This window comes from Alligator mississippiensis, chromosome 2 (assembly GCF_030867095.1).
Source record: "Alligator mississippiensis isolate rAllMis1 chromosome 2, rAllMis1, whole genome shotgun sequence".
Taxonomy (NCBI): Eukaryota; Metazoa; Chordata; order Crocodylia; family Alligatoridae; genus Alligator; species Alligator mississippiensis.
The window spans coordinates 159,977,379-159,999,840 of NC_081825.1; the positions used below are offsets into that span (position 1 = coordinate 159,977,379).

Here is a 22,462-nt window from a genome sequence, read left to right on the forward strand (position 1 = left end):
TCTTGAGAACTGATATTGTGCACTGAAATGTTAATTACAGGAAGGTTTTTTCTAATTAGTGTACAGTAGACCCCCAATTTATGTGATTTCAACTTACGCATGTCTCACATTTACACAAATTTTTTTATTAGGGCCTGGACTGGAAAATGCCCCTCGAGAGGTGCATCATTCACATATATACACACAAACGGTCATGAGATTCATGTATATATGCGAACGCCTCACAAGATTTGCAGGCGGAATCAAGCAGAGCTGTGCCACCATTGTGGTAGCAGCATCTCAAGATGCATAGGTGAGACACTAGACATGCCTCCCAAAGGCAGTTCTGCTGAGAAAAAGGGAATAAAAGCTATGACTATGGTATGTCTGGGGTATGCAACCCCTCACTATTCTATTATTTCCTATGGGGAAAGTCGTCCTGACCTCTGTGAATTGACTTACACGAAATTCCCTCAGAACACAATACTCGCATAAATCATGGGTCTACTGTACCAGAAATTTTACACAAATAAAAAGTATCACTATTTTGTTATTAATCCCTTCCAATCAATCAGTACATACATGAAGAAAACATCCAACTTGTATTCAAGATGTTCCAATATGATTTAGAGGCTACTTTCAAGAGGAACAGGGGTGCCACCAAGAACTTTGTTATACTCACTTTGGTATACAGATCAAGCAGTATCCACAAGATAGCTTGCCATCCCCACCTCTAGTAAGAGACTGTTATCTCTAAATGTATCTATAGTGAATTCTAATGATAACATATAGGAACCATTCAGCTTGACTATGACCTAGGGGAAGTAAGTTATTTGCATTTCAAAATTATGGGAAATATTGTCCCTATATCTAACACATTTAGAAATTCATATTATTTTCCTCTCCCTATAATTATAATTCTGCTAACTTAAGCTGTCACAGAACAATAATGGTATCCATATCTAATGTGTTTGACAATACAAGACTTTAAGAGGGAATAAGGGAGTGACTAACCCTGAAAATGAAATATGTAAATTAACTGATAGTGACAGTAGATGAAAGAAATATACATTGTTGCTTTGTTTGCCTTTTAAGATTTGTATATATTTATTTAAATATTGGAATCTAGGAACATTTTAATTTTCCTTTTATATAAAATATTGCTAAATATCTTCGGGGGGGGGGGAAGAGTCTTGATGCGGTCCACATTTTACAGCTTAAACTTTAGAAGTCAAGGAAACTGCTTACATACATCGTGGATTATTCATCCTTAGCATAAGCAGAACACAATGCTGAGTTCTCTGTAATTCTACATAACCAACAAAAGTTACCAAGATTAAGCCATATAGTAAATCCTTGAATTGCTTAACATAGTTAAATATGATGCACTGTTAATGGATGTTTTCCCATCATCCCTGCAAACTCTGTATACAGTTTGTACCAATGGAAACACATTTACCAGCAATCACCCTATACACAACAAGAAAGTTGTAATATACAGCCAAGCCCTCAGATACCACTAAATTTGCACTGAGAACACTAAGGATTGCCACCTCACAAATCTCAAAAAGGCCAACACGGACACTCCTCCACAGAGATAGATTGCACATTTGAAAGAGCCACCCAGATACCTTGTGAAGAATTGCTGCAGTACAGAAGGAAAACCCCCATGAATCACACAGCACTGGTTATCACCCCTCCCTCAAACCTACATGGAAAATCCTCAAATAATTGCAATCCATATTAAAAGACCCAATTCTTAAAGAAATCTTCCCAGAACTACCCATCTTAGCCTTCAAACAAGCACCTAACATCACTAACCTCATCACCAGAAGTAAACTTCCTATGGCTCAAAACACACCAAATGGATCCAGACCATGTCATGCCAAGAAATATAAAACCTGCCAACATATCTCCACCACCGCCACAATTACTACACCCCACAACAGAACCATCAGCATTCCTGGATCTTATAACTGCACCTCCAGAAAGGTTATATATATCTCATCCAATGTACCAAATGCCCTGATGGAAAATATATAAATATGTGCAACAGTTGCGCACCAGAATGAATGCACAACAGAAATCTATTGAAGACAAGAATACCTAATTACCGGGGGGGGGGGAGGGGGGTTCATTTTCAATCTCTCAGTTCTAATACTAAGGGAATTTACAAAATACTTTTCACAGGCGAGCCTATGAACTTCACTACATCAACCTCCTGGATACAAAGTCACGGACTAAATATAGGCATTGGATTTATGACACATTATAACCTGCCAAACATCTGGCTCCCCAGGTACCTCTCCACTATCTACCAGCTACATTAATCCCCACCCCCCACCTCCATCCCCAGCCTCTCTCTCACCCACTGACTCCTCAATTTGCATCTTCACTGACTAGCTTTCTTACATACATACCAGCCTCTGGCTTCTTTACTATTCATTCCATCCAGGAAGAACACACACCAACTACAGATGCTTCCTCAGCCTGACAAAGGGTATTTGTACCCAAAAACTTGCTAAGAAGAATTTTTCCAACTATTTGAGTTGGTCTAATAAAAGATATCAGATTTACCCAAAGAACCTTGTCTCCATATCTAGTAATGCAGCTATACTTGAAATTCTCAAAAATGATTATTCAGACCTAATCAAAATGCACTTAACAGGGAATCTGTGAGAAAGATTTGTTAGCCTTCACAAAAATATAACTTATGCCTGTTTCTGCTGGTATTTTTTAGGCAAACAAAAACTGAATCGTAAGTGTTGAATCAGAGGAAGGGACTGAAAGACTAGAGCAGAGAATTGGTACCCAAGTTTGAGAGAAAGTAGATGCTAGAGAAAAACTCTGTGGGACTAAATGATACAAGACCAAATCAAAAGCTTAAATACAAGCCAGACCTCTGAAATGCAAATTTTTATTACCCAGGTGAATGCTTCTGTTCAGAAAACAATACAATACCCATGCTTACTGTGTCTCTCTCTCTTCCCTTTGAATTTCTGAACCAAAAAAATTTAATCAATCTGTATAGCCTTATAGGTAACAGACGGGCCACTTGTTAGACCAGGTGGTAAAAATGTGGCTTTTAGAGCCAGAGATTCAGGGTTTTATTCTCTTGTCAATGACTAGGGATCTACCTAAATCATGCCAGAAGTGCACTGCACAGCAGCTCCATTAATCTTGCTCTTTTCACCACACACCACCCTGCCTCTGATTAGCTGAGACCCCCCACAATGGACCACCACTTGCTGCTGATTGGCCAGGAGGCAAAAACTGTGGCATATTTAAAACCATGGTTTTTGTCTCCTGGATGATCAGGAGCATGTGGCAAGCAGCAGTGCCACCAGGCTCCCTCAGCCAATCAGCGGTGGCATGAGGGGGAGGCATTTCTGGCACAATTTGGGTAGAGCCCTCTCAATGACACATGTGGGGATGTCGTGTTATACATGCAAGAACAGTTACAGAATCAAGGCAAAATATGTAGTGAGGAAAATCCACCATGAACCAGCAGCTGAGAAGTAAAACTTAACTAACTAGTGTTCCCAAGAGAACAAGGTAACCCAGATCTCTCCAGGGTATCTAGGCTAACTACGGGCATTCAAGAAGCCCACAGCAGAAAAGCTTTAACTTTTGAGCTTTACTCTAAGTGCCCACAGTTAGGTGGGAAGAAAACACACTCATGTGTCTCCCAACATGCCACAGAGGCTCGCTCTCCAGGCTGGCAAAGACTCCTGAGAGAAGCCAAACAACCAAGCCACTCCTGATTGGCTGGCAGGGACATCATGGCCAACCACCTAGACCTGATGTGGCAATGCCATGTACCAAAAGCTTTGCTAAAGTCAAGGTATATTATGTCCACTGCTTTCCCTGTATCCACAGAGCCAGTCATCTCATCATAGAAGGCAATCTAATGGTACAGTCTCCCAAGGCATTCTTGCAAGCAAGACCAGGCTAGCCAAAGCCTTGGCTGGGATTATCTAGTTGGGGATTGTCCTGCTTTAAGCAGGAGGTTGAACTAAAAGACCTTCTGAGGTCCCTTCCAACCCTAATTTTCTATGATGCTATTATTTTTAAGTGTGGCAGTTCTGTGCATTTTGAAGTTGTCATCCTATGTCATGCTGGGTAAGCATCTTAAGGAAGCTACCCATGCAGAGACTTTTACTACTGACCTGGATGTGTTACCCTTCATGTCCCTTGCTAGCTGCAACTCCAGTTGTGCTTTGACCTTCCTGATTTCATCCCTGTATGCCCAAGCAATACTCTTATACTCCTCCTTAGTACTACTGTCCAAGTTTTCACTTCTTATAAGCTTCCTTTTTGTACTGTAGCTCACTGAAGAGTTCCTTGATAAGCCAAGCTGGTCTTCTGCCATACTTGCTGTTATGGCATATGCCCCATATGGTAAGCGCCCCAACACATTTCTGTGCTCCTTTATGGTCCAGAAGTTGTTGCACTAAGAAGCTCAACGCTGTATTTAACAGTACACAGAGACTCATAACAGGCTGCATAACTTACACACACAGAGGTATTCTCTGCACCCTCAGGCATTAGACTGAGTGGCATAAAAAGACACCGCTCCCCTGCCGCCAGGTTTCTGGGCTTGTAGAGAGCTCAGCAGGCTGGGTACTATGGCCTTGTGTTGCACTGAATATAGATAAGGGGTGGGGTGAATGGAAATGAAATGATCAATCAGAGTAAGCCGGTCTGAAATGTATTCCTACAGTTCCTATTGCATTTTATACCAACACCAAATGAGTTCCTCATTGGGCACGATCTTGACAGAGAAGCATGGGTGAAGCTGAGCAGACTGAAATCTGGATACAGACACTTCAAAACAATATTGTACAAGATGAACATCTTGGACAGCCCCCTGTGTGAATATGGTATCTAGCAAACAGAACAGCACTTAATGGAAAGCTGCAATCTTTACAAATGTCCAGACAGGGTAGATGGAATTCATACACTGAGTGGTGATACCAGACAGTGGCTCGTAGCTTGGCAGATGGAACAAGGAGGGGCAAGGAGTTGGAAACAGGGGGTTTGCTGCCTTGGGTCACTGAGACCCTGGGGGCGGGATAGAGTGGGGTTAGCCCAGTGCTTGGGCAGAGAAGACTAGCTCTGGTGTAGGCTAAGCCACTGCCCCGCAAGAGGGGATGAGCAGGGTGCCACAATACTCCAGGGGAAGTCAGTGGAATGCGATCTACTGTGAGTCGCAATGTGATGTAGTACAGATGTTCATTATGGTAATGTAACCTACAGCACTGAAGTCTGATACCACATCCATCCAGGCTTATCTTAGAGTGGGATCTGCTATTTATAGAGCGCTCTACATACCCTCACTGTCTGTTCAGTTATAGCTGCAGAGCACTTTCAGCCTATTTACCACACAATAAGTGTAACTTCTGTACCTGGCCCTAGTGATTAACAGCAGCAACAGGGAAGAGACAGAAAAATCTTACAGCTTACCAGACTTCTAGCAATTTTGTGTTTGTAAAACATGTTTATTTTATAAATTCTGCTACTGAAACAGCATGTCAAAAATAGGAAGGCCATGGGTCTGATCTGTATTTAACACAGATTTACAGAGCTATATAAAGCTCAAATGTAATTTCAATTCATCTTAGAGCCCTATTATACTGCCTGAATAGATAAATGGATTTTACTCTAAATGATCAGTATTAATGGCAATGACGTCCCATGGCTAGCCAGATGTAACAAGGGATGTTCAATTGAACAATTGATGTTCATTTCTGCCAGGGGAAATTTATCAGTAATTTCCCCAATAGAAATCCTTCTAGGAGAGGGAGCACTACAGATGTTCAGTCTATAGCCACCCCCTCTCCCCTGCTCTCCATGCCTTCCCCAAGACCAAGTTGATCTACTCCCTTAACTTGCCTCAGACTGGGCTCTGGGAAACAGGGTCAGAGAACAACCTCCACTCCAGTCCCAGAGCAGAGGGAGCGCTGGGGGAAAGACCCCAGCCCCTACCCCAAACAGAGCAATATCCAGCTTGCTAAAGAAGCAGGGAGCAAAGATGGCTGCTCCTCTCCCCACCCAGACTGAAGAAGGGAGCTGGGCACTTTCCTGGCTTGGGGAAGGGGCCAGGGGCTATGCTTTGCAGCTCCCTTCCCCACCTAGACCAAGAGGGTAGAGGAGCAGTGGGGCAAAGCCTCCCCACCCAGAGCAGCTGCTACTCTGCTCTGCTCCTGGACTCAGGGAGTGGAGTGGAGTGGAGGTAGAAGCAGGGAAATCCCCATCTCACTCCTGAGACTCAGTTATGAGAAATAGGTGGGGGGGCTCACAGTGCTGCTCCCTGCACTCTGCTTGTGTTCCAGGGCCTGGGACTCTTGTGTGAACACTGTGCAGGGACTTTGTTCTGCCATGCTCAGGGACAGCCTCCCTAAGCCCAGTTCCCCACTAGCTGACTTCCCTTTGCCTCACCGCTGTTCAGTGAAGTGGAAGGGGCAGCGATTTAAAAGACTTACCCCAGCCCAGTTCCCCCTGGCTGACTTCTCCTACCCGCCACCTTCCCCCTTCCCTCCCCCTGAGCTGTTCCCATATAGGCAAAAGTTCCAAAACCTTAGTTACACTGAAATAACATGAATATTCTCTTTAGATACAGTGATCTCTCTCAGACGGATTTCACAAAACTGATGGGAGACTTTGACAATGACAGCTTTCTAACTGAATCTTAAATAATACCAGACGCATGTCACTTCTGTTGTGATAAAAGTCTGGATCATCACTGCATTGCCTATGTTATGTGACTTTTTGTATTAAAAGCATGTTTAATTCTGGTATTCCTCTCTCTTTGCAATAATGTTCAATGAAGAAGGTTCACTGAAGGGATTTTTTTTCTCCCCTGAAGACTAAGTACTACTCACATGACTATTTTCATTGCAAGTCCTTTTCTCAGTCCTATTACCAACCTTCCCTGTTTTTTAGAAATATTTTTGTTTTAAATTTGTTAATTAATTGGTGCCCAGCTGGACTCTACTTGGGAACTAGGTGCTAATTCTAGCTCAGATTGGCTACTTAATATATTTAGCTATATCCTATTCCATTTATTTTGAAATGTTCTTGCACTGTCTATTTTAAACAATTCCCATTGTTATGGCCTCTCTACTTAAATACCACCTATATAACAAAGCTTGAGCATTTTCTTCCAGAATGGTTTCATAATCCCCATAACCCATAGTTATTTATTTCCCATCATTACTGGGCTGTCCTTTTCATTTCAATTACGCAGGGTTGCTCAGTGTTAGTCTACCTCCTGCTCAAGCATTCATCCCTTTCTAACGCTGTCATATACGCATAGAAAGTTAGGGTTGGAAGGGACCTCCTGTTCCAGTGTTGTACTACCCTCTTAGTGATAAAATTCTTCCTAATATCTAACCTAAACTTCCCTTGCTGCAACTTGAGACCATTGCTCCTTGTTCCATCACCTGTCACCATCGAGAACAGTCTAGTTCCATCCTCTTTCAAACCCTCCTTCAGGTAGCTGAAGCCTGCTATTAAATCCCCTCTGTCTTCTCTTCTCAAACTAAATAAGCCCAGTTCCCTCAGCTTCTCCTCAGAAGTCATGTCCCCCAGTCCCCTTATCATTTTTGTTGCTCTCTGCTGGACTCTCTCCAATTTGTCCACATCCTTTCTATAGTGGGACCCAAAACTGAACACAGTACTCCAGATGTGGCCTCACCAGCGCTGAATAGAGGGGAATCATCACATCCCTTGCCATGCTTGCAACACTCCTACCAAAGTAGCCCAGTAGTCATTAGCCTTCTTGCCAACAATATTCTGCTTATTGTCCACTGTAAGCCCCAGATCCTTTTCTGCAGAGTATCAGTGGAAACCGTGTATACAAATCGAAGGGCACAATTACCCCTCTCTGTTTCAGTTTGATTACATATCCAACTTAAACTATGCCAGGATTAACGACTGTGACATGGTAGACATATGTTGAGATAAGAATATGCCAATATGAGTTAACTTGGTCTAAAACAATTCTACCCAAGCATATAGAAGTAATATACCTACAACATTTTGATAAATAAAGCTGTATCCTGGTGTACTACTTTGGTGTCAAAATGCTTGAAGATTTCAATGAACATTTTTAACTCACAATTACTACAGAGAAGAGCTAAAACCAGGAGCTCTAGGAAAATAGGGAGATGTTTAAATATATTTATACAAGTCTATCATGTACTGATGTGTGTTTATTGTTCAGAGTTCTCCACAATGTATATTATATTGCAACATTGCAATATATGACATAAAATTATATGATGCATTTTATTTGCACAATATCATAATAAACCCAAGCTCCCAAGAAAGATTCTTTAACCTCTCTAACAAGTTAAATAGCTTTATGTTACCTGATAATCAGTTGGTCCAGTATAAAAAGCTTCTTCCCTTTCAAGAAAAAGTAAAGGTCGAGGAGCTGAAGATCCAAATGCTCCTTTCTTTGTACTCTCCAAGAAAGCTTTTTTAAAACTCTCTCTCTCTATGCTATAGTTGAAAATATTATAGAATGCAGGACCTGAAAAAAATCACAGTAGTTTTTATACAACTGCAACTTATTATCTTATATAGTAATCAGAAATATACTAACTTTTAATAGTACTTAAATTTGTTATACTAGCATACTATAATAAAATTGTCTTAGCTAATGAGCACACAAAGTTGCTGCACATTTACTGAGCAGAGTTCTCTGCCAGTTACATATATCTATGGACAACAGTTGGCTAAGGAATTCTGGTTTCCATGATGACTATAGTAATCACTCACTTGTAAGGATTTTTGGAAACAAGATAGAGCCTGCAGCAGTTACAGCAGAAGTGCACACAGGCCTGTCTACATCAGTAAATTTATCTCTGAGTTTCCTAGCAATAAGAAGCATAACTCTCTACCTTCTAACGTGCTAACAGAAAGTACCTACAAGTCTTACGGCTTAAAAGGGCTTTGAGTCATATATTCCCATGAACAGAACACAGACCCAAGCCACCAACCCTTGGGTTATATACAAACAAACTTGAAAAATATATTTTGGTGATTCACAAAACCTGCTAAAATCACAATCAGTTTTAAAACATATTTTAAAGTGGTCTTTTCTGGAGTACTGTGCCCAGTTTTGGGCTCCCCACTACAGAAAGGATGTGGACAAATTGGAGAGTCCAGTGGACGGTAACAAAAATGGTTAGGGAGCTGGGGCACACGACTTCTGAGGAGAGGTTGAGGGAACTGGGCTTATTTAATCTAAAGAAGAGAAGTGGGGATTTAATAGCAGCCTTCAACTACCTGAAAAGAGGTTCCAAAGAGGATGGAATTAGACTGTTCTCAGTGGTGGCAAATGACAGAACAAGGAACAATGGTCTCAAATTGAAGCAAGGAAAGTTTAGGTTAGATATTAAGCAGAACTTTCTGACTAGGTGGGTGATAAAGAACTGGAACATATTATTCAGACAGGTTGTGGAATCTCCATCCTTGGAGGTTTTTAAGATATTCAAAGCCTTGGCTGGGATGATACAGCTGGGGATCATCCTGCCTCGAGCAGGGGGTTGGACTAGATGACCTCCTGAGGTTTCACCCAACCCTAATTTTCTATGATTCAATGACAACACTACATGAATCATATGCAAGCATACCATCACCCTCCAAAGATAAGAAGCATAGTTTGAATTCCTTAGCCATAAGACACCTACATTAGGTCCTAGGACTAATTGCTCAGGTACCTAGGTTGAGGACTAATTACTAAGCTCTTTTTTGATAAGGGGAAATTTCCTCCCAGAAGTAATGCACAGAACATTTTCGCAGGACTCGGAAGAGAGGAGGTTTGACCCATTCTCTTAAATATGTCAGAGAGCTCATCACTACACATTACAAACATTTTGCAAGTCTCTCTCTCTGTCTCATGAAATTAAAAATCAGCAGGTTTCCCTTAATGAATGCATTTTCAAATATAACTAAAAAGCATAAAATGTTCTAAAGATAATTTCTGCTGAAGTATAACTGATATTAAAGGAATCATCATGTGAAGTCCCAGAGAGTTTAAGATGTCTTGTAAAAGGGATACAAAGAAAAATGAAGCAATCTAGTAAAAAATTGCTAAAAGAGGTGATTTTAGACTCTTTTTCTCTTTTCAATTTATGTTTCATTAAACTATGGTGAAACATTCAAACAGAGATGTTATACTCAACATTTTGTGTTTTGCCATTTCAGTGAGATTTTCTAGACTAAAAGTTTAAAGTTACTGCTAAAAACTGACTTCTGTTGTACAGCCTTGTTACTGCTGTACCATAAGGTAAGTATTATTATTTAGTTATCTAAAGCAACTGGAATAACACGCACAGTGTTATTATGTATCTATATGTGTACTTATATTTGCTATATGATGATAATCAGCATAAATATCTTCTCTGCTGCACTGCACTGAATGCACATTCAAACAGCTACGTACAAGGGAATCTCTGTACATCTTTCTAAAGCTGAAATACTAAGATTTTTAAAAGCCTCCATAACCTCAGCATTTCCTAATACAAACAACCAAACATATAAAGACTACCTTTGCCATATCTGTTGGTTTTTAAATATGCTCTGTATAGATCCATCCCACTTTAGCCGTGTGAATTCAAGTCAGAACATTTCTAGCAACTGTAACCATAATGGCAGCACATATTCCCTGAACCTCCTTGTGCCTTCAGCCATGACTACAAATGTGTGGAATTGCCTGAACACCTGGCAGACCCTTCACATAGGGATGAAGCTGATAGACTGTGCAGCTAGGGCAAAGGAAAATGGGTGTGTGCAAAATCCATCTCGAAGAGCAATGTTACATTTCAGGTAACTATTTTTTTCTTTTCCTTTTTTGTGCATTATGTATCTGTAACAGGGCCCTTAACACATTACTAGGGAGACTGGGTGGTTTGGGGTCTGCTCTTACTGCTGCCTTTCCCTCCTCCCTCCCTTCTCCCCCTCCCCTTGCTACATTCATTCTCCATTCTCACCCCGGCTGGTGCAGCCGTGGCCCTTCCTATCTGTTTCCTTAGGTCAGCCACCGCCCCCCCCCCCCCCAATCTCTCTTCCTCTACATACACACATGCCTTCACTTAACCTTTATTACGTGGTCTGAGTTGGTGGGCTTCCAGGTGCTGCCAAAGCTTAGACACCAGCTGATGATGTGAAACAAGATGGCCACTGAATCCAGGTGCCAACAGAGCCTGACTACCCAGAAAGTGCAAGTGAAGGTTACATGACCCAGAGCCTGCTACATAAACCCATGCCTTGGACTAGAGTGGGGCAGTCTGGCTGAGGGAGCTACTGGGGACAGAACCTTCCCTGGGAGGCACAAGACCAGGAGCACTGATTGCTGCAAGGGGGACTTGAAAAGAAGCCTGAGTAAAGAGAGTCTGCAGACCTGCATAGGAAGGAAGCTAAGTCCCCAGTTTCTGTTTTGTTTTCTTTCTACTTGGAGCTTGCCACACAGGAGTGAGCTGAACCTCTGCAGGACATAGCTATGCCTGGGCATGGGCATTGGCATTTTGGGGCTCTCCATCTTGTTTCCCAGAGGACCAGTTGGTGGCTGAAGAAGAGGTGGAAGCTACTAAAAGGGGTGACTGGGAATGCCCTGAACCTGAAACTCAGCCAAGTGTGCAGAGTATAAGAACTGGTATGATCTGGGACCACTAGTGTACAACATGGTAAATATCATGAGTTTTGGCACCTGAGGTCATGAAGCACGACCCAAAGCTGAGCCAGAAACCAGTGGCCCTGAACAGTGAGCCCTGAGCTATAAGGCTCAGTTAAAGTAAAAGTGGCCTCAACAGGGTCTCAACAGGGCCTGCTTCTTTAAAGTGTTTTTTACCTTCTGGATAGCCTCCCCTACTGAGTTTACATCATGAGATGGCAGGAAAAAATACTAAAAGGGAAGACAGAACAGAGGGTACTGACACTGGGAAGCCGCTAAACACAGGAACCCCATAGTGACATCTATGGGGTGCCTACATTTTTCTACTGCCAAAAGCCCTGAAGCCACTGTAAGGTATACACTGATGACTATGCTGCTCCTTCGCAAATATCTAGAATAGCAGTTTTCCCCAGAAATGCTACAGATGTAGCCTGGACCCAGGTAGACTGAGGCTTTTTATACAGAATCAGTACACTGTCTACTGTATAACAACAATAATGCATGAAGCTATCCAGCTAGATATTATTTACATCAATACTAACCAAAAGGGATCTTGGTGTTCTTTAATTTTAAAAAATCCTCAATTTTCAGTTTTTAAAAAGTAACCTAAAATCTACATTTTTCTGTGATTAAAATGCAACACCACTTATACATACATACATACATACATACACACACACACACATATATAAATGCACTCACACGCACATACATACATATATATATATATATATACACACATACACACACACACACACACCCCCCTATATATACAATTTTGTTTCATTTTAATCACAGAAAAATGTGGATTTTGGGTTACTTTTTTTAAACTGAAAATTGGAGATTTTTTTAAATCAGAAAAAAAACCAGGATTCCTCCTGACCAACAAGCCACAGACAAATAGAAAAGTCAGTTCTTCTTAAGTAAAAAGAGAATATTTAATGTACACCCAGCATGTACAGCCTCTATTCATCCTTTTCAGGCAGGGGGTTTTGGGAAGATGACTAGGTGATATTTATTTTTTAAATCAGATTATCTACCATTGCCAGAAGATAGAGGTAAGCCCTTAAATGCAACCATCACTCTGTAGAACATGGTGCCTGGGGCTCCTGCCATTAAAGTAACTGATCTTATAGCTACTGAAAAACAGTCTTTGATGAAAGAGATGGGAGAGGACAGGTGGCCCCAGGCCCAGTGAGACACCCCACAACTGCTGCAAGCACTGATTTTTAATTCCAGGAAAGGACCAAATTCCTAACTGGCAGATATACTGCCATTAATCTTTTCAAAATTGCTCACCATTAGATGAACAAAGACTGAAAGATTTTTGGATTGGTGGGTGAATTGCTGGTATAACAGCTAGATGCACCTTTGACTTAAAGTCCTGCCCCCTTAAGTGCAGTAAATTATCAAGAATGGCCAAGATATTTTGGTCTGTGATTTCTAGTGGCTTGTTACTAAAAGCCCAAATCAAAAAACTTTTCCATTTCACTATGTATGGTAGGGTGGCACTTTTGTCTCTCTCTGTCATTAATTAAAAATACTCAGCACGTCTTAAAACTGACATGGGTAGCTAGATCTTATTCTTTAAAAAAAAAAGAAAAAGAGATTCTTAAAGCATTTGTCATCAGTAGACAGTTTGACCTGCAGAAGTTCTGTGGCATTCTAATTATAACCTTGTAGACCTATCTCCTCCAGTGTCCTACAGCAGGACTCCCAACTTCTGGGCAGCCTGGGGTTGCATGCTGTCAGGGTCACAAGCCCTAAAGCCACAAGCCATGTAGGTCACATGCTGTTGGAGGCCTTCTGGACCCCCTCCCTACTATGCAGGCAACACAGGACTCCAGCCACCACCACATGGCCCCTCTCTCACTGCACTACCCTGCCTTAGAGACCCCCAGCTGCAGCAGCAGCAGCAAGAGCAATGCGGGGGATTGGAAACTGGGCAGGAACTTTTGGGCTACCAGTTCAACAACCCTGCCCTACAGTACAGCAACAGAGGGAATCCATCACCAAAATATATAGCTTTACCTGGTTGTCATAGGGTATGACCTTTCCAGACAGAAAGGAATGAAAGAAACTTTAGAAGCAATTGCTATTTTGCTATAAATATGTAGTATGCATAAGTCTAAAAAGAGACCTAGTCTCCATTAAGCAAGTGAATGGGCTGCTCTTCTGCTACTAAACAAATAGAGAGCTGTCTTTGCAGAGAGACCTTATTTAACAATAGCACAAATAAAACAATATATATACACATTATAGTCTACAGATCCAATTCAAGCTGTGTTTATGTTAGTCAAGAATTCTACAAGTTCACTAAACCCAACAGGTGTTCATAACATTGATCATGCACCAACATTTGTACAATCCATATAAAATTACCCAGAAACACTAAACTAACACAACTTTGAAAGGCAGGCTACATTTGTTTCCCTCTGGAAACAAATCCAGACTCCTGTGTAAATAAATAAGTGTGTATATTTTGTCCTAATTCTTACTGTATTTTAATATTACATTTTAAGATTAATAGATAACTTCTTAGAATATCAATCTAGTTAATATTGGGGTTATGTAAACGGAATACCAGCAATATTTGGATTAATTGCAAACCTGGCGTTTTTTCTAGCCTGGAGTCTTGAGTGAATCGAACAGCAGTTTGACCAAATGGGATCTTTTTCATTCCTGATATTTTCTTCAAGGATTCAAGAGCTGAGCGTGGTTCATTGTATGTGCCAGGAGCTGGTGTGATTGATTTCACAGGTACAAATCTCTAGTGAAGAAGAGGAAGAAATATGCCAGTGACAGCCTGCAGCTCATTTAGAAACTATCTGGGCAGAAAGTGCCCACATTAGTATAGCACCATCAGGAAATTATGAAGTGAAGTTAATTTAGATGTCGTAGTAACTAATATCTTGAATAATATCTGAATGTATAGAGCCTGATTTTTCAAAGATGGGTATATGCAATTAAAAGCACAAACACTGCATGCGTGTCTAGAACGACTTTTACACACAGGCAGTTATATATCTTACAAGGTGCACAGGCACATGCAAGAGTATAATAGATAGCAACTGGTTGCACATGGCCATGTTTGGGAATGAGGCCACTCGTATATAGCTTTTATTATTATAATCTATACAGCAAATGACTTAAACACATCACTGACTTGAAATATTACAGAAAGCTAAATAAAGTACATATACGAACATAGCCACATCCACTGCCAGTCAGCACTACACCGCAAAACCACACAAAAGGGGGAAATATTTTAGAAAAGTACACTGCAATAGTCTCATAATTCCTTTGTAAAAGGACATACTTTCTGCCAATAAGAAATGGATAGAAGACTCCTTTCAGGTCTTACCCTGAATTTCCTGTATAAGGGTCTATGTGGTACCCAGTTTACTTATCTTAAAAAGATTATATCTAAAATTACATCTGAACCATACAATTATCCTCGTACCCTAAAGTATGAAGTAGCTTACAAGCAACTTGAAATCATACAAATAGAGACAGACATAACATTTTAAATAAGTTAAAAAAAGTCTTCAAAACATTCCCAAAGGCTTACGTACAGACATATTCTAATTTTGGTTATTGTAAAACACATGACTAAAATCCTAATGAACAACTATTCAGCCATTGATTCCTATGTTAGGGTAGCTTGTCAGATTTATGCTTAAGAGTGTACCTGCCTGAGAGGTGAATTATAGTATTATTTACATTTGTCTTTTATACTTACCCTTATTTTACCATTGCTTAAGTTTTGAACTTTTCATGTTGCTGATGTCTGCAATATAGCTGGCCTTGTCTCTTGCAAATAGCTTATGGCCTTGAGTTTTGCTCTCATGATGTTTCTTTCCTTTTCTATCACTGTGAGAAGTTTTTCTAACATTACATAGTAATAGTCTTGTTACTAGCTCAAATTAACTGAATTTAGCACTAACGGGCTGAATCACAGGGATGAAATGATTGGATATGTTAATGAAAGGTGATAAGAGGAGACCAATGGATGATACGCAAAGTAAGACACTGGAAAAAGACCAAATTAAGAGGTATGCTCATGATGGGTCTGTTGAACAAAGGAACATGCTGACAGGATAAAATATGGACAGTATGCTGAGCAATCCAAAAGCAAAAAAGTCATCAGAGGAGTGAATTTGAAGAAAAGCATAAAAGTGGACAGCAAGAAAGGTTAAGTGTATCATCATAAATGCAGCATTTAATGCTTGTCTGGACTGTCCCTGTCAACAACGCACACTTTACTTTCAGGAACTGGTCAGCTACCTTTTCTGTTGAGTAAAGTCACATCTGGAATTGGGTGAGATCATTGTACTATGTGTTTTTCTCTCTCTGTATATAGAAACTGCTAAGATAACATTTGTTGTATCAATAAAGTCACGCTTTAGTTGTACTGATATGTGTTTTCTTATTTCATGTCCATTAAGGGTTAATTGTGCTTTAACAATCCCTTAGCACTGTGGGCACTGGTGGACAGTGGCACTAACATGTACAGTTATGAATCTAAATCCACATTAGCATAAAAAAATGAGCTATCTTCAGAGGTTCTGACTCCCTCTCACAACTATAAAACAATGATTTTTTGACAGCCAAATTTGCTCGACCTCTGAAATATGTCAAGTAATTCCGGTACCGAAATATAGGTTTGTGTGTTTTATTTGGATATCCCAGTTAGCACTTTTAGTCATAAGCATACTGGTAAAATAATCATCCCTAAAATATTTAAAAATCTTAGAAATATCCTGTGATAAGAAATGACTAACAAAAGTTGTAAAAAATAAATACACAGAAGTATGAAAGGTAACTCTCTACATAATTTAAAAAATGTATGTTGCAGTTCATTTTTATGCTCTGTCAAACATGAGAACAGGAAAACTGTGAATAGACTTCCTAAAGATTCTAAAAACATTGTACCCTGTAAACTTTAAAGTTATGTACATCCATCATGGATTTATGTCTAAATCATTAACAAAGCTGCAAGTTGTTTATGTCTTTGAAGTTTACAGGTTACAGTAACTACAGTAAAGCCCATTCAGAAAATCTTCAGTTGTCAGAAAAAGAGAAGCTATCCTGATGGCCTGATGAATAAAAAAAGACAGTCCAACAGCCTTCTAAAGAGAACCTTCCATAAAGTGTTCCAACAAAAGTAGAAAAGAATGTATGTGAATTTCTAGGTCTGTGGGGATATCTGGCTCAGATTTTCCTGAATAAGATAAAAATTTGATGGAATATATGCGTTGGAAAGAAAAATTCTGGCTTGCCTATACTGCTGTTGGAGAAGGAAATAAATATAAATGGAAGGCGAAGAGGCTAAATGAAAGGGATAAGAGGGGAAAAAAAGAACATTTCTACTTGTTTAATGTCTATACATTATATACGATTAAAAAAATTAAGAATGTACATTTTGAATTCCCAGACTACAATTTCATCTCAGGTGTGTCACTGGAATTTCCCCATGAAAATACCATTATTATTCTGCATGGTTTGTGCAGGAAGGATATTGGGGGGGGGGGGGGGGGAGGGGGAGAAAAAGGTGTTTCCTTATGTCAGTGGTTTTCAACTTTTTTCATTTGCAGGCCCCTTTGCAAATTTTGAATGGAGGTGCGTACCCTTTTGAATTTTAAGTGTGGGTATTCATATACTTTAGATTGATCACAGTCATCTTTCACGGACTCCTTAAACATAGCCTACGGACCCCCAGGGGTCCGCAGACAACAGGTTGAAAACCACTGCCATATATATATATATATATATATATATATATATATATGGGCATATACATATGTTCAGAGATGCACTACAAACTGGAAGGTAGGCTTGTTGAAAGCCTCTGGGTAAAAGGTCAGAGGAGAGAGCTGCAGTGGGGGTGTCATGATGGGCATCTGCTACAGGCCTCCACACCCAGAGAAGGAGGTAGACAAGCCTTTTTTACACAACTGATAGAAGTTTCCAAATCACAGGACTCAGTTCTTGTGGGGGCTTTAAACTATTGGGATATATGCTGGGAGGGAAACATAGCTGTGTACTAGCAGTGAAGCAAATTTCTGGAGTGTATTGGGGATAACGTTTTTATACAGATGGCAGAGAAGCCAACTAGGGAGAAAGCTCCTCTTGACTTACTGATCACGAACAGGGAGGAATTGGCTGAGAATGTGAACATGGAAGGTAACTCAGGTGATAATGATCATGAGAAAATAAGAGTTCAATACACTTAGGGGAGGATGGAAGGAGAACAGCACAATAAAGATACTAGACTTCAAAAAAACAGACTCTGACAAGCTCAGGGAACTGGTGGGCAGGATCCCCTGGGAGGCAAGTCTGAGGAGAAAAGGAATCCTGTATTTTATGGAGGCCCTCTTAAGGGCACAGGAACAAGATATCACAAAAGAACAGGAAAGTGCAACATGAAGCTATCCTGGCTAGACAACAATCTCTTCAATGACATGAAATTTAAAAAGGAATCCTAAAACAAGTGGAAACTTGATCATCAAGCCTTATAAGGAAAGACTAAGGGATCTGGGACTGTTCAGCCTGGAGAAGAGTAGACTGAGGAGGGGACTTGGTGGTCATCTGTAAGTATGTAAGGGGTAAATATAAGGAGCTATGAGAAAAAAAGTTCACTAGGGTGCCCCAGGGGAGGACAAGGAGCAATGGCCATAAACTGTTAGAGGGTGATTTCAGGTTGGATGCAAAAAAGAGTTTCTTTATAGTAAGGGTGACCAGAATGTGGAACAGACTTCTCAAGAAGGTGGTACAGCCCCCAACCTTGAAGTCTTCAAGGAAACTGGACACACACCTTGTTGGGATCATTTGATCTCAGCAGTATTCCTGCCCAGAGCAGGGGGGTTGGACTAGATGATCTTTCAAGGTACCTTCTAGTCCTTAATTTTTATTATTTACATGATTCTATGATCTTAATAGGGGAAAAATATGCAGGGAAAAAAGGCATGATTTAAGATGCAATTGTATGTCCCTTACAGAATACAGAAGGCAATCTAGTTATGTATAACATAGAAAGTATAACCATTTTCACTTTAATCTAGACTAGTATTCTCTTTTTCTCTTTAGTCAGCAGTTTCCAATCTGTGGTGCAGGTACCATCAGTGGTACTCAGACAACCTGTCAGTGGTATGTGTTAGCAAATTTATAATAATTACTTTATATGGCAAAAATGTCCTGGTGGTACTTAAGGTTGAACTGAAAAGTTTGCTAGTGGTACTTAAGGTTGTATCATTTTAAATTGGTGGTGCACAATCTATCAGAGTTTGGGAACCATTGGTTTAGACTAAAGTATTCCTTTTTTTTACTTTAGTCTTCACAAGTAGGGTCAGCTACCAGATGATGACTGCTGTTGGCAACAAGGATAGGGAAAGAAACAAAATGTCTAGAGGAGTAAAAGAACATGTTAGAGATTACTTAGAGAAGTTAGATGCTTTCAAGTGGCTAGGTCTGCATGGGATGCATTCTAGCATACTGAAGGAATTGGCTTGAGGTAATTTCAGAGCCATTGACTATCCTCTTTGAGAACTTGAGGAATCCAAGTGAGGTCCCAAATGACTGGAAAGGAGCAAATACAGTGCCCATATTTAAGAAAAGGAAGAAGGAGGATATGGGGAATTACAGACTAGTTTGACCTTAATACCTGGAAAGATCGTGGAGCAGGGCCTCAAAGAATCAATTGCAGTGCACCTAGAGGAGACCAATGTGATCAGGAACAGCCAACATGGATTCACCAAGAACAAATCATGCCTGACCGACCTGATTTCCTTCTATGATATGGTGACAGGCTCTGAGGATGGAGGGAGAGCAGTTGCTGAGATAAACCTTGATTTTAGCATGGCTGTTGACACTTTCTCACAACAATCTCATTAACAAGCTAAGGAAACACAGACTAAAGTACTGTAAGATGGATACATAACTGGTTGGATCATCAGAACAAGTAGTCCTGAATGGTTGGGAGGAAATATCAAGTGGGGTTCCCCAGACATCTATTCTGGGCCCAGTATTAACATCTTCATTAACGATTTGGATGATGTAACTGAGTGTACACTTAGAAAATCTGTGGATGACTGGAGTTGCAGATACTCAAGAGGGTAGGTTAGGGTCCAGAAAGACCTGGATAAACTGGAGAAATGGTCCATAATCAATCAGATGAGATTCAGCAAGGACAAGTGCAAAGTCCTGCACATAGGATGGAATAATTGCAGGCACAAATAAAGACTAGGGAATGTTTAGCTAGACTGAAGTACTGCAGAGAAGGACCTGGGGGTTACAGATGATCATAAGCTGAATATGAGCCAACAGTGTGCTCTTATTGCAAAAAAAAAACAAAAAAAAACAAAAAAAAAAACAAACCAAACCAAAACAAAAACCCAGGATCCTGGGTTTTTACTAACACTTGATCACTTGTAAATCAAGGGAAGTGATTCTTCCCTTGATTCAATGTGGAACAGTGTGTCCAGTTTGGGGTTCCACACTTCAAGAAGGATGTGGACAGTTTAGAAAAAGTTCATCACAAAGCAACAAAAATTATTAGAGGTCTGGGAGGCAAAACTTATGACAAAGGGTGAAATAACTAGGATTATTTATCTGGAGAAGAGAAGACAGAGGGGAGATTTGTTAACAGTCTTCAAATACATGAAGGGCAATTACAGAGAAGATGGAAAAGGGCTTTTCTCCGTCATTGTAGAGGATATGACTAGGAGTAATGGCCTTAAGATTCAGCAGGGGAATTTAGGTTGGAGAATAGGAGGAACTTTCTGACTATGAAGGTGGTCAAACATTGGAACAGGCTAACCACAAAAATTGTCAAATCTACATTCCTGAATATTTTCTAGAACAGGCAGGGCAAACACTTGGATGGGATGATTTAATCAGGAATGATTCTGCCTTGAGCAAGAAGCTGGACTAGATGATTTTGTGAGGTCCCTTCCATCTCTACATTCCTATTTTTTTTTATATTTAATGAACTCTTAGTATAATAATCTCAAAATTCTACAATGGTTTGTAGGAAGGGTGATTGAAATAGGATGAAAGTGGTTATTTGATTAACAAAGCAGAGAGATTTGCATGCTGTACATTCCATCACCTCTGACTTCTCATTACAGGTTTAAGAATTATATTCATTACAGGTTTAAGAGTTATATTGTGATTTTGAGAGTTATATTTTAAAATGCGAGACAAAGTAGATAACGACAGGGTTCTAAATCAGCAGTCAACAACCTTTTAGGCTGTGGGCTGGAGTGACCCAATTTGGGTCAGAAGCAGATGGGTGGGCAGTAGGACCCAAATGTCACTGCTTTTCCCCATGGCAGCACAGAGAGTTTACTCACAGCTGGCACTTAATGCCCTCTGTTGAATGCCACCAAAGCCCCAGGTCTGCAAGCTGGATCAAATGGCTCTGCAGGCTGGATCTGGTCCACAGGCCAGCAATTGCTGCCCTCTGTTCTAAATTATAGCCTCTTTATTTGCTAATGGTTCTGAATCATTATTCAGCAGTGAGATAAAGGCAGACATTTTTCTCTGAAAGTGTATATGGAGCCTCATTTGTGTTTTCTTTGAGAAAGTGTATGGTTGAAGTGAAATTCAGATATACATATTTTCTATACATGCATATATTACACACAGACACTGATATACACACACATATAGCAATGCACATAGCAATGTAAACATAGTTTTATCTATGTTTTGTGTATACACATACACTCATGAAGATAACTAAATGCATATGCCTGTATATTTTTCTATCCATCTCATCAATATGAACCACCCACACTCATCAACACACAAAACACAGGTAAAGGAAAATATAATTTACTATTACCACCTGTTGATTATCCTGCAGGTTTCTTATTCAGGCAATTTTTGACCAGTAAAGTTTAAAAGGAAAAAATATTCTGCCACCTACTTTGGACTGTATAAGAAAAGAAGCATGTGCAACTTTGTTTCCACTTTGTGTTGTATACTCCTTCTTCTTAAACTGACTTTTTATTTCATATTGTCCAGGTCCCGGAACACCCTGAAGCAAATAAAGAGATACAAATAACATTTTTAGAGTACCCACAATTATATTTAAAAGGGATCAATTAGTTAAATAACTGAATCTAGCTCATATGGGTTAAATGTGACCCCTCACTGTGAACCTCTAAATACTTCATTTAAAGAAAACATAATGCAAATGTTAAACAAGAAATTAAAAAAGGATAGAAATAAACTCTCCAAGATCCTAAAACATAATACCCTGCAACTTGCTGCCCTCTTCTGACATAGCTTATTATTTCATTCACAAGCTGGATATAATATATTAAAGTTTTAAAAATGTAAAATGTAAAGTGCTTAATATGTTATGATTTTTTTCTTGTTCTATTTAGAGGGATTCTTTTGACATATTTACAATTCTAAGTTTTCTGAATAAAGATTTTTCCATCTCAGTTTCACTATGAAATTTCAGTTAAAAATTTTTAAAATGTTTTTCATCTTTATTGTGCCTCTCAGATGGCTCCCTGCACCCAGATTTTCAAGTATATGCTTCATAAGGCAACCAAAAGTGTAGTATAAGATCCTAGATAGAACAAACAGGATTAATTTTACAATCTGTGTTCATTCAAAATTCACACTGAAGACTGCATCTCCTTTCTTGAACAAGTATTTACTTGGTTGCTTGTGTTTACTTTAATTTCAGTAAAGGACAAAAAAAAAAAAAAAAAAAAAAAAAAAGAGATCAGATCATTAAGGACCATAATAATTGCCCTAAAAGAACACTACCCATTTTGCCAT

General features: G+C 39.8%; 1 protein-coding gene across 2 annotated transcripts in view; it reads right to left on the minus strand.

Moving 5' to 3' along the window:
• The window catches only part of STPG2 (sperm tail PG-rich repeat containing 2), a 623,148-nt gene that overhangs the window by 439,316 nt on the left and 161,370 nt on the right, over positions 1-22,462 (minus strand). For both annotated transcript variants that reach the window (XM_059722337.1, XM_059722336.1), the window contains exons 7-9: positions 21,594-21,704; positions 14,273-14,432; positions 8,355-8,518 (exon numbers count right to left, since the gene is read on the minus strand). In XM_059722337.1, the coding sequence (XP_059578320.1) occupies positions 8,355-8,518; positions 14,273-14,432; positions 21,594-21,704 (435 nt within the window). The remainder of the gene's footprint in view (positions 1-8,354; positions 8,519-14,272; positions 14,433-21,593; positions 21,705-22,462) is intronic.